Source organism: Galeopterus variegatus, unplaced genomic scaffold, assembly GCF_000696425.1.
Source record: "Galeopterus variegatus unplaced genomic scaffold, G_variegatus-3.0.2 Scaffold9425, whole genome shotgun sequence".
NCBI lineage: Eukaryota > Metazoa > Chordata > Mammalia > Dermoptera > Cynocephalidae > Galeopterus > Galeopterus variegatus.
Window position 1 is genome coordinate 20,295 of NW_007735536.1, and position 13,133 is coordinate 33,427.

At 43.0% G+C, this 13,133-nt stretch overlaps 1 protein-coding gene across 1 annotated transcript in view; it reads right to left on the reverse strand.

Moving 5' to 3' along the window:
- Positions 1–202: 202 nt before the first annotated feature.
- Positions 203–13,133, reverse strand: part of LOC103609285 (extracellular calcium-sensing receptor-like) — a 19,671-nt gene continuing 6,740 nt past the window's right edge. The window contains exons 3-8 of the mRNA XM_008593633.1: positions 10,177–10,468; positions 6,266–6,961; positions 5,118–5,330; positions 4,536–4,556; positions 3,783–3,906; positions 203–1,170 (exon numbers count right to left, since the gene is read on the reverse strand). Coding sequence (XP_008591855.1) covers positions 203–1,170; positions 3,783–3,906; positions 4,536–4,556; positions 5,118–5,330; positions 6,266–6,961; positions 10,177–10,468 — 2,314 coding nt within the window. The remainder of the gene's footprint in view (positions 1,171–3,782; positions 3,907–4,535; positions 4,557–5,117; positions 5,331–6,265; positions 6,962–10,176; positions 10,469–13,133) is intronic.

Consider the following 13,133-nt stretch of genomic DNA (forward strand, 5'->3'; position numbering starts at 1 on the left):
AGCTTTTTTAATTCTGAAAATTTTCAATAACACATACAAGAAGAGTCAGTAACCATCCATATGTCCCCCACTTGATCCAAAAGTCATCAGCATTTTGCTTTATGTGCTTGGCCCTCTCTTGGTCTGTCTTTTACGTCTCCTTTAATCTGCACAGGAAAAAAGCCAAAATCTCGTGGCCCTTATGTCTTCAGCAAAGATGGGTTCATGAGGTTTGTGGGGCCCTGGGGACATGGCTGCTCCGGAGCTCCTTGCTCTGCCTTTCCAGATGAGTTTGATGTCGTTGCCTTAACCAGGCTGGGGCATTTCGCTCTGGCTTCAGAAGGATGATGTAGCACTTGGGAAAAAAGATACCACCGAGCAGCCCTGCAGTAGAGGCCAGGATAGAGAAGATCTCCACAGCCACAGTGGACTTGCCCCGTGCACTGTGGTACAGGGGCAGAAAGGCTGTCCAGACACAGCAGAATAGCAGCATGCTGAAGGTAAGGAACTTGGTCTCATTGAAGGCATCAGGCAAACCCCTTGCCAGGAAGGCCACGGAGAAAGTGCCCACAGCCAGGAGGCCCAGATAGCTCAGCATGCAGTAGAAAGCAACACCGGAACCTTCCTGGCAATAGATGACAATGTGGTGGGGCTTGGAGGACATATCCCTGTCTGGGAATGGAGGGGAGATGCCCAGCCAGACCCCACAGAGAACAATCTGCATGAAGGAAGCAACAAGGACTACCGAGGTGGAGGCACCAGGTCGCAGACACACCCGGACCCTGTCTCCTGGCCTGGTGACCCTGAAGGCCAGGACGACTGTGAGGGTCTTGGCCAGGATGGAGGAGATAGCCATAGTGAACACGACAGCAAAGGTAGTTTGGCGGAGAAGGCAGGTGGCAGCAGTGGGACGACCGAGGAAGAGCAAAGGACAAAGGGCACAGAGGGTCAGTGAGGCAAGAAGGATGTAGCTGAGAGCTCTGTTGTTGGCTCTGACCACAGGTGTGTCCCTGTGCTTCAGGAACACCCCAATAACCAGCAGGGCCACAATGGCCAGTGTAAGCGCCACAGAGGCTAGGGTGAGTCCCAGGGGCTCATCAAAGGCCAGGAAGGTCTCCGTCCTAGGCAGGCAGTAGTCTCTGGTAGGACTCGAGTACTGCTCCTCAGGGCACAGAAGACATCTCTTCACGTCTGCAGGAGACACAGACCTCACATATATAACTTAATAGTAATGACATCAGCTATTTGGAGGGAGACTCCCTATGGGCCACGTGCTCTCACAAGCAGTTCATATATGATGGAGTTTTGACGTGTTGTCCCCTCCAAAACTCATGTGAAAATTTGATCCCCAATGTGGCAGTGTTGGAAACTGATTGGGTCGTGGGGGTGGATCCCTCATGAATGGATTAATGCTCTCCGTGGCGGAGGGGAGAGTAATGAGTGAGTTCTCGCTCTATTAGTTCCCATGAGAGCTGGTTGTTTAAGAAGATCCTGGCACCTCCTCTCTCTCTTTTGCTTCCTCTCACCATGTGATCTGCTTGTACCCACCAGCTGCTGCCACTTTCCGCCATGAGTAGAAGCAGCCTGAGGCCTATGTCAGATGCAGCTGTTCCAGAATCATAAGCCAAATAAACCTCTTTTCCTTATAAATTACCCAGTCTCAGGTATTTTTGTTATAGCAACACAAAACAGACTAGTACAATATATATTAAAGTATTTGTGAATTATTTTTAGTCACCCATACTGGGGTAAGCCACATGAGAGCCTGAGGCACAAGGAAATGTGCCCACAATATAAACATGGTTTTATCTGGTTTTCTGTAATGGTTAATTTTTTTTTTTTTTTTTCCTTTTTGTCTTTTTTACTGACCAGTAACGGGATCGCAACCCTCGGTGTCGTGCCCACACCGGGGACTGGCATCTGGTTTTCTGTAATGGTTAATTTTTTTTTTTTTTTTTTACATAAGTAGCAGAAGCTGTTCTTATTAGCAATTGTTGTAGGCTGAGTTGGATTTTCCTAAAATTTATATGTTGAAGACCCAATCCCCAGTACCTCAGTATGTGATTGTACTGTATTTGGAGATAGGTAAATTAGAGATGAGGTAATTAAGGTTAAATGAAGTCATTAATCCTATATAACTGATATCCTTACAAAAGGAGGAAATTAGGTCACGGATAAACACAGAGGAAAGATATGAGAGGACATAGAGAGAAGGCAGCCATCTGTAAGCCAAGAAGTGAGGCCTCAAATAAATCAAACCTGCCAGTGCCTTGGTCTTAAGACTTCTAGCCTGCAGAGAACTCTGAGAAAATAAATTTGTTACTTATGCCACTCAGTCTGTAATATTTTGTTATAGCAACCTGATAAGAGTTTGGATGTGTCGTCCCCACCAAAGCTCATGTCAAAATCTGATCCCCAACCTGGCAATGTTGGGAGCAATTTGTGTTATGGGGGCAGATCCCTCAGGAATGGATTAATGCTCTCCCTGGGGGGTGGGGGGTAATGAGTGAGTTCTCAATTTATTAGCTCCCATGAGAGCCAGTTGTTTAAAAAGACCCTAGCTCCTCTCTCTCTCCCTCTCTCTCTCTCTCTCTCCCTCTCCCTCTGTCCCTCCCCCTCCCCCTCCCTCTCGCCATGTGATCTGCTTGTACCCACCAGCTGCCTGCCACTTTCTGTCATGAGTACAAGCAGCCTGAGGCCTGCACCAGATGCAGCTGTCCTAGAATTGTAAGCCAAATAAACCTCTGTTCTTTATAAGTTACCCAGTCTCAGGTTTTCTGTTATAACAACACAAAAATGGACTAATACACAACCCTAGCAAAGTAATACAGCTGTTTTTACCAATTCTACCACACTTCCTTTGGGGATTATTTAAAATTACTGCTCTGAACCACAATGGGTTAGCACCACATCCCCAACAGAATGGTTAAAATAAAAAGAGCCAACAACTCTATGACTGCTGAGGATGACATAAAGAGAGTAATGCCCCAGAATGATTACCTGTGCCCCAGCAATGCTACAACCAACAGAAATTTGCCCATCTGTACCCTGAAGCCACAACAACACTACTACTAACACCTCATGATCAGGAAACTTCTCATATTCCACATCCCTGTTGGAATGGATAAAGAAGCTATGACATTTCTACACAGTGGGATCCTACCAGGCATGGGAATGAGAAAGCTACAACTACACACAACCACACAATGACGAATCTCACAAACACAAAGTGGAGAAAAAAGTGAGGTACATAAAAACACTTACGTTATTCCACTTACAAGAGGCTTAAAAACTGGCAAAACCTTTTGAGGCCAATAGCAGTTAGGATTGCAGTTTTCAGATGGGGAAATAACCAGGAAAGAAGGAGGGTCTTCTGGGGACAGGCAATGATCTGTTTCTTGATTGGAGGGACAGGGATTCAGAGTGTTCCCTAGGTGAGAATCTGTTGAACCTTTTGAGGCCAATAGCAGTTAGGATTGCAGTTTTCAGATTGGGAAATAACCAGGAAAGAAGGAGGGTCTTCTGGGGACAGGTAATGATCTGTTTCTTGATTGGAGGGACAGGGATTCAGAGTGTTCCCTAGGTGAGAATCTGTTAAGCTGCACAATTATGATTTATGGATTTGTATGATATAGTTAAATAAAACCTTCACCTAAAAATAATTTTAAGAGGATCTTCTGGCCAGCAGTCCCATGTCCAAAGTTCACAGAAGGCAGAGGTTGGGCAACAACTCACTGGATTGAAAAGTTGAGAGGCTAGAGGTGCCTTAATGGCCTCTTGAGATTCAGCCTAGAAGCTCTCACCTTTTTGGTCTGCAAACTGTCCTTCAGGGCAGGAGCTGCACTCGAAACAACAGTGGGGGAATCCCTGTCGGGGGATCTGGCTAAATCCTGGAGCACAGCTCCTGCTGCAGACAGAGCTGGGGACCTGAGGATGGATGAGCACGGGTGTTGTCAGTGACAAATCCAGAAACACAGGGCATAGGTCCTGCCCTGAACCATCCCAGAGAAGCAGTCCAGTGTCCTTACCACCTACAAGATGAGAGGCTCCTTTCAGGGGAAAAATTATTCAGATTACATTTAAAAAATGAAAATAGAGAGGCACCACAAATAAAACAAAAAAGGTAAACCCTCAGAAGGAGCTCCACCTGCTTCACCTGACTGATGGAGGGAAATCTTAGTAATGCAGTGTGAAGTGGCACTTTTCCAGTGTCTTTGAGAATCCTTCATCAAGAATTGTAGGTGCTGGGCCTCCCCCCATGCACACAAACTTGCATTGTGTAGGCAGTGGCCCTCCCACTTACACAGATCCTGCAAAGGGATGGGTCTGCCTCCTTCATCCCATCTATCACCTCCAGGCAAGGGTTATGAGGAGAGAGGTAGGGATGAGTATGTGTTTGGGAGACATGTGGCAAACTGGAAGTCTGGAAGCTCCAAAGGGAGCATAAGGCCCTCCCTAGCTCAAGCCAGTTGAAAGGGACTTCTAGAGAATGTTTTGAATGCTTATCCTGTGTTCCCTGGGTTTGAGAGGTTCAGAGATGGGAGTCTGACTCCTACTTGAAAAACCTTAAAGCGATACTGACTGGAGGTGCCTCCCAAAACAAATGAAGGTGAGGGGGCAGTGGTGGGGGTTACACGTCCACGTATTGTGGCCAGAGGGCCAGGGCTTTTCTACAGACCAGAGTGAACATCTACACACTCTTGTCCCAAGACAACAACTCGATTTGTGAATAAATAAAAAGAGAACACCTGTTTTGCTCGCCTCCCAGATGCTTAATGGGAACATGTTTGGTGAAGTATATTGCTGTCTTCCCAGGTAAACTGTTAGCCTCTTCACTGAGCAGATTTCTCTATACAGACAAGATAAAATATATATATATATTCTAGAAGAATACTCCTGATGCAGAATCTAACTTGACTTCTGTGGCTCTGATATTTTCATTTTTAGATGATGAGTAAATGACTTTCCACCCTCAAATAAGGATCTACCGTGGATAAACAGCATAGTTAAGTTATGATTGGCCCAATTTAGAACTACATATACATCACGCATCAAATAAAGATTGGATCATTAGCCTTTGAGTTTCCCTCTGATTCTAGTACACCAGGACGGGTCATCCATACACCCAGGCAACTCACCTGGAGCTCCTCCTTCATCAAGTGGACTGTCATTCTGTCCTTTAGAGAGGCCCTTGGGTGAATTTTTCCTATGTGGAAAAAGTGAAATAGTCCCTCGGTGGTCTTCTGCCCATAAAGAATGTCAAACTCTGTCACTAAATCTCCATTGACATCAAACTTGATCTCTCTCCTATCAGGGGTCTTGAATTGCACATTCCTGAGGGAATGAAGAAGCTGTGGGGGAAGGAAGGGTGACACTGTTGATTGACAGGGACCATTCCCTGAGGTCTGTCCTAAAGGACTGAGGACAATGACTACTGCAATAAGTAGATCATTCTCAACGCAGGGCCAACACAGAAGGCACAAGGCCCATGATATTTCTGAGGGCTCATGAAAATTTTATAATTCTGACTTCTGTAAAATAAGAATAAATAAATAAATAACGAAGTAATAGTGCATACATAATCATGAACCCAGCCCTGATTATATTTATCTTTATGCCAAGGTTCTTATAAAAAGGAATTTGTAATATTTTTCCAATGGGGAAGGAAAGAACAGAAGTCACAATGGGGCCCTGGCTTCAGGGACTCTCTGGCTGTGGACTCCCATCTCCAGCCTTCCCATTACACTCTGAGTGGGGTCCAAACGTTGGCATGACCTACACAGACTGGCCCATGCCCACCTGATCACAGCATGATCCCTTAACCCAGCCTCCCACACTTGCTCTGCTTCAACCACGTAGCTTTTTTTGCTCATTCCCATCCTAGGATTTTTGCATGTTCTGTGCATGCCACCCACAATACTGTCACTCTTCCCATGGCTGGATCCTGATCTTCCTGGATGAAGCTCAGGTATCTCTGCAAAGAGAATTTCCCTGACCTTTTCATTCTCTTCACTCCCTCCCCACCACTTCATTCATTCTAAGTCTTCTTTACAGAACACAACATGACATAGCCCTATTCATGTACTTGTTCATCTGTCTCCACCTTCTAAAAAGTCAGCAAACACCATTGTCCACCCTGTCCACAATCATATGTATCCTCAGTCCTTAGAGTAGCACCTGGCACATAGTAGAAGAGTTTCCAGATATAATATAAAAGGCCTAGTTAAATTTAATTGCAAATAAAAGAATGACACTTCTTTTTTTTTTTTTTTTTTCTTTTTTGTTTTTTTTCCTGGAAGGGATACACCTGGCCTCTCAGACTCTCATTCCCTGAGCAGAACTGAACCTTCCCTGACACTGTGCTGTTCCCTGCTGATTCCAGGTTCCTGTGTGGCCATGTGCATCCAAAGGTGCTCTCCCAGAACCTTTCTATAAATGGGTCTTCTGGGGTCCAGGTGGGGTGCAGGTGAGCAAGGAACTCGGGAAAGCCGGGGACCTGGATGCTGTGCTGCAGAAGGCTGAATGTGCTCTGTAGGACCTGGGAGATGCCTGGCATGGTCAGAGCAAGCGCTGTGTGCAAAGTGCTTTGACTGGCCCAGACCTTGCCAAAGACACCACGGCCCAGCAAACCCTGCAGGACGAGCTGGAAATTCAAGTTGCTCAGGAAAACCAGAACAACAGTAGCAGTGCAGCTCTCCATCTTCTGGACGATGGAGTTGATCTTCTCCAAGGACTGTCTGAAGGGAACGTAGAGGTGGAACTCGATGCAGATGCCAGCCTGGGTTAACTCCTGGGTCACCAGAGAGCTGCCCTGCTGCCCAAAGTCATCGTCCTGTGCCAGAATGTTCACCCAGGACCAGCGGAAGTGGATCACCAGCTGGGCAATTGCATGGGAGAACATAACGTCACTGGACAGGGTCCGAAGGAAGGATGGAAATTGGGTCTTGTCACTGAGGCTGGCCAGAGTGGATGAGTAACTGACCTGTGTGAGAAGGGGTCAGGAGAGGGGCTGAAAACCAAAAGCTCAGCCATGATTAATCTTCAGGTTTACAGGAGAAAAGGCAGGCACAGTAAGAACAGAGTGATGGTGACCAGCTCCTCCCAGATTTCCCCGGCTGTATTTCCCAGTTTTGTTGCTAAAAGTCCTGCATCTTATAAACACCCTCAGTCCTGGGCAAATGGGGATAGCTGGTCATCCTAGTTAAATCAGAGCCCTGGACACAAACATCTCTCATAAAACATTAGCAGCTGCTGTTAGATGGCCTAGCCCAGAGTGTCTCCAGTGTTAAAGTGGGACCCTGTTAAGGTGTAGGTGCTGATTCGAAAGGTCCAGAGTGGTGGTCCAGAGTCTGCATTTCTAACAGTCTCCCAGCTGATATGATTCTCAGTCTATACTTCTGAGTGGTGAGGGCCTAGCCCACCATGGAATCATTATATAACACTTGAAAAATACCGACACTTGAACCATCTCCACCATCCTTTTGTTCCTCATTCGCGAGTTAGATAAATCTGTGCATATTTAGTCCCTCATTGTAGGAGAGTTTGTGTGATAGTTTTTGAAAACTATGCTCTGGGAGTTATGGAGGTTCCACCAAGATGTCCAGGTGGGCTCACCTGCTCCTGTGCTTCTCACTGGCTGGTTAAGCCCAGACACGTCCCTTTTGTGGCTTCTGGAATGAAACCCAGGAAGCAGTTGAACTTTGTTCCTTTCGTTTACCTGTTTTCAGGGCCCCTCATACTGTGTTTTATGTTTCTGTTTCTTAGTCAGACTGGGTTCTGATTCTAGTTCTGGTTTGCACAGAGCTGATAGGTTATTTTTTATCGGTGGTGGCAAAGAAGCAGTTGAACTTTGTTCCTTTCCGTTTACCTGTTTTCAGGGCCCCTCATACTGTGTTTTATGTTTCTGTTTCTTAGTCAGACTAGGTTCTGATTCTAGTTCTGGTTTGCACAGAGCTGATAGGTTATTTTTTATCGGTGGTGGCAATGCTTTGGAACCTGCTCATGTGGCCTGACCATTTTGTGATTCTTGTGGTGTATATGATGGGAACTTGTGCTTTGTGGGTGAGAGATGACAGGAAATCTGGTTTGTCAATTTTTGCTGCTTTGTTGATTTGTCAATAAAGAGATTACTCCGTGTGCCCTGCAAGAAAGAAAAACCCCTCAAGATGTGGGCCAACAGGGTTTTGTGACTGTGTTTGCCTTTGACCCATGGCTAAAGTACAGAATGAAGCTGCTCAGTCTGCAGATGTCTGTAATGGGTAAAAGTCTTCAACCCTCCTTGTGTGAGTGCAAAACATTCTTCTACGATCAGAAGGTAGTAATGAAATAGATTATATGAAGGTTATACTGTCTTAATGTAAAGGTACTTTGGCCTAACTGGTTTATAGATGGATAATGCTGATTCACTTTCATATAAGTAGGGCTTCCAGATTTCACAAATAAAAATACAGGATACCCAGTTAAATTTAATTTTCAGGTAAACAGTAAATCATATTTTACTTTATTACCTGTATACCCCAGGCAATATTTGAAACAAACTTGTACAAAAAAATTATTTGTTGTTCAACTGAAATGAAAATTTAACTAAGGGTGATGTATTTTATCTGGCAGTGCTACATATATGGATAAACAAAAGTTTCTTTTAATAATGGAGTTTCTAATCCTTTAAATGTGCTCAACTTTAAAAGAAAAGGGAAAACCCTCTTTTTAAAGAAAACTAGTGCAGAAGGATTTGAGTAAGAATTCAGGTTGAGATAATCATGATAAATTTTTTGACAAACCAGCCCGGTTTGATCATTTGATGCTAAAAATACCTGTAGCAACAATATGGATATTAGAAGATATTTTACAAAAATCAGCTCTCTTTTTTCTCAGGATAGAACTAAACTAATTGTGCAATCAAGCCCATTACTGAAGTGTCACATTCGAGAATAAATCTTACCACAACAAGCACGCCAAGAAGCAGCAAGGATTGGGCTTCCTCTCTAGCAAAAACACTCACAAAGCCATCCCCCAAAATGCCTCTTCAAACTGTTCTATGACTTAAAAGGGGTCCCAACTTCAAAATTAAAGAAAATGCTTCCTACTGGCAGGCCAGAACTTAGCAAACTTAAGGAGTTTAAGGAGATAGGAGTTCACTCAAATTTATAGGTTTCACAGTCTAAGATGAGTGAATTTAAACTGAAATTTTCTTATAATGCTGGTAGGAATGTATAATGGTGCAGCCTCTTTAGAAAACATTCTAGCATATCCTCAAATAGATAACAGAGAGTAAACTTTTGATCCAACAATTTCACTAATATACCCAAGATAATTAAAAACACATATATACACAAAAATCTATACATGAATGGTCGTAATAGCACTATTCACAAAAGCCGTAAAAATGAAACAGTTCATATGGTCATGAGCTGATTAAAAATAAGCAAAATGTGGTCTGTTCATATGATGATATATTAATCATCAATAAAAAGAAATGAGCACTGATACATTGGACAATGTGGACAAATCTTGAAAGCATTATGCTTGGTGAATGAGGCCAGTCACAAAGACCATGTAGCACATGCTTCCACTACAAAATGTCCAGAAAAAGCAAATCCGTGAACAGAACATGGATTAGTGGCTGCCAGAGGATGATGGTGATGGAAAGTGACTGCTAATGGGTTTGAAGTTTCTAAGTGGAGTGATAAAAATGTTCTTAAATTGATCACGGTGATAATCGCACCACTTTTAACACACTAAAGTCACAACATTGCTTGCCTTAAATGGGTTAATTGTATGCTATGCAAATTACCTCTCAGTTAACCTATTAAAAATATGAATTGGGGGAGAGGCAGCCCTTGCATATGACTACCATTGTGTGAATGGTACTGAGGGCCTGAAATTTAGGAAACACCATCAGGATGGAGGTTAAACTGGTGGGATGAGCCCTATTTCCTGGAGTGAAATCCTAGCTTCAGTACCTCCCAGCTGTGATCTTGGACCCATCATTGATTTTTCTCTAAATCTCAGATTTTCATCAATGTAGGGGGGTTTATTGTTCTCTCAAAACAAGTTTATGGTGAGGAGAATTGCATCAGGCTTGAAGAACATTAGCTGAAAACTTGGCCTCACGACAGCAGTGTCTCAATACCATTTTCATTGTCGTCCTTACCATCATTACTGTTAGCAAAGAGCAAAAGCTTTGAAGTAACTCACCTGGGGAAATTTATAGAGCCCCAGAAGCCTGGCCATAGCAACAGACAAGACTGACCGAGTGTCTCCAACCAGCGCAACGCGGGGAATGCTGAGCTGACACGTGTAGTTCGGAATCGGCTCCTCTTGCCCTGTGAGAAAGCCCATCATCTCATGGAGGGCTCCGTGCACACAGTCCCAAGAATTCCGGATGGAGAAGCCCAGTGTGAGGTTGGGCAGCAGGTGGGCATCCCTGTTGATCTCCTCAATGGCAAATACAAAACTCTGGGCCACCAGGTAGTTCCACCTGGAAAGTCTGAAAGAAAGAGAAGCCCATGTTCCTCATTGGCCATGGGTGCAGATGGAACAGGAATGAATGAAGTTTGTCACTCCTGTGAAAGTCGTCAGAATCAAAATGGTGTCATTTTGGGTTTTTTTTAAAAAAGGAAGAAAAAATCCTGACAAAAAGAACCAGAGAAGACCCTAAAGGGAAGGGTTCTCATGCATTTATGCCGAATAACAAGAACTATCACAAAGGACCGCAACACCACAACTTTGCATAGTTGCAACTATTTCAACCTTAATAAAAAATACTTCTGCAAAAACATCTACCTAGCAGCTGTCTGTCCAGTTATTGGAGTGAGCAGGATGGAAGCCATGTTGGGACCTAAAACCACCTGGACTGTGAGAAGATTTTTTAAATACGCAGGTTTTCCTTCTTTCTTTATCTCCCATCCCCTGACTTTCTTATGTTGCATGCTAAGTAGAAAAACAGGGCTGTTGAAAGCTAATCAGTATCTCACAAAACTAACAATTCTTCCTTGAGACTTGCAGAATTCCAACACCAGCCAGAGCCCATCAAAGCTACGTGGTGACTTTGCAAAGAAGCTGATTCCACCCCAGAGCAAATCAAAATCCTGCAGAACCCTAAGATAACATCAAAGACAAGAACAGAAACCAGATGAAGCCTTGGGGAAACCCCACCTGGTTCACTGCATGGAGCTCCCACAGCTTACATTCCCTTTCCTCCTGCTTCTCACTTCCATGCTTCTTACCCCATAAAACCCCTCACTGAACAGGGCCAAGGGCCCTGGCCATGCCCCCACTCACATCCAGGCAAGTGACAGAGCTAGCCAAGACACCTGGGGGTCCTGAGATGGGGCCAAGGGCCAGCCACTCCCCCTTCTGCAGATCTTAGAATATACTTATTAGCCACTATGCATTTCTTTGGGGTGTGCGACTTATCTGCTCATGTCCTTCACCAAATTTCTGCTTAGATTTTTCTAATCCATTTTTAAGAATTGTTTTTACAATATAAATAAATAAATATATATAAATGGAACAATCCAGTTCTCTTTAAACAGTATTTATATATAAAATAATCAAATAATTCTCCACATTTATATCCAGATAGTTGCTGAGAGTTATCATCACGTTAATTACTTATCATATGTCTTGTGATTTGAACACTGTAACTAACTAGTAAATGTATATTTTAAATATCTATAGATCATTTATATTAAAAACCCAAAGAAAAATCATTTGGTTTCTTTTCCAGAGTAACTAAAAACTTTGTGTCAAAGAAGGAAAAAAGATTAAAACCAGAAGTTAGAGATGGTGAAGAGAATAAACACACACACACACAAAAAAAACCCTCAGTGAAACTGAGCTTTTGAGGTGATTAACCTACCTTCTCCTCAGCTGAATAAAGCTGCCTTTCCTTTTCACCAGCATTTGGCTTTTGAGTCTTTTTTAAGACAGCTAGACTTGGGTTCGGTAACACAACTTCAGACTGCCATCACCCTTGTTATCGATTCTTGTAGCCGAGAATAATGCTCCCAAAACAATTATGTAATCATCTATCGCTTTTCCTTTAAAACCCTGTCTTCCTTTACTTCACTGAATGTGCATGTAGTTCACTATGGCACATGTATTCTCATTGCAATGTTTATTCCCAATTAAACTCAATATTATTTTTTAGAGAGCCTCTCTCTGTTTCTTATTTAGGTCGACATAAATGATGCTCAGAAGCAGGATCTGAAGTAAAGATTACCTTCAGAGGAAACTGGCGATTCTTAGAATCAATGTGCACGACTCTCTTGAGCCCTTTGAGCTTTCCACTTCCACCGTTAACCTTGTTCTGTTTTAGTGAATCTTCTCTCAGGCTGAGCCTACCTTTTTCATAGAGGTTTTCGATTTTATTTGGGAATTGTTTGGGTTATAAATCCACCTTAAACAAAAGGCCTTACATCCCTCCTAGGAAGATAAAAGACTTTTTGTCTTTTCTGGCAAGTCCTTTATGGTGTAAAGACAAGTGTTTGGGGTTTGAGTGCTCTGGTTTTCTACAGAATTTATATTCTGTGTGGTATTCTTTTCTGGTGAATTCACTTTTGGATTCTGCATGCCTAATTTAATATTTTATTTGATCTACACCCCAAGGTTAAAATTTTTGTGAACACTTTGATGTTGGCTTCATTTAGGGTTACTTATGAATGTCTATAAATGATTGGGCTGTTTTCTCTTGCTGTTTCTAAAAATCTTTCAAGAGTAAAATTAAATATTCTAAATGGTGGGCATAGGAGGACTAATTAACCACCACCAAAATAGTTGCTACCACCTAAAATGTTGGTCCAAACTTCTGAAATTTTCTGACAGGTTTTAAAAGATTTTACTTGCTCTCAGGAGATTAATAAGAAATGGAAAATGGAATGGGATTTTTACACATTTAGGCATGCCAAGTTTTCAAAGCCAGCTACATCACTTTTTCTCATGCACATTTTTAAATCAATAGCCATCATAGGGATCATTCAGACTGTCCAAGTTTGTTTTTCTTAGCACCAAATTAAGAGACCACAACTATAGATTTGACATCTAGACCTCCTATGTTCTCTCTCTCTTTTTTTTTTTTTTTTGTGTGTGTGTGTGTGTGTTTTGCTTTTGATTTTGTTTTCTCTGCCTACTTTTAATTTGCTGTTTCTTTT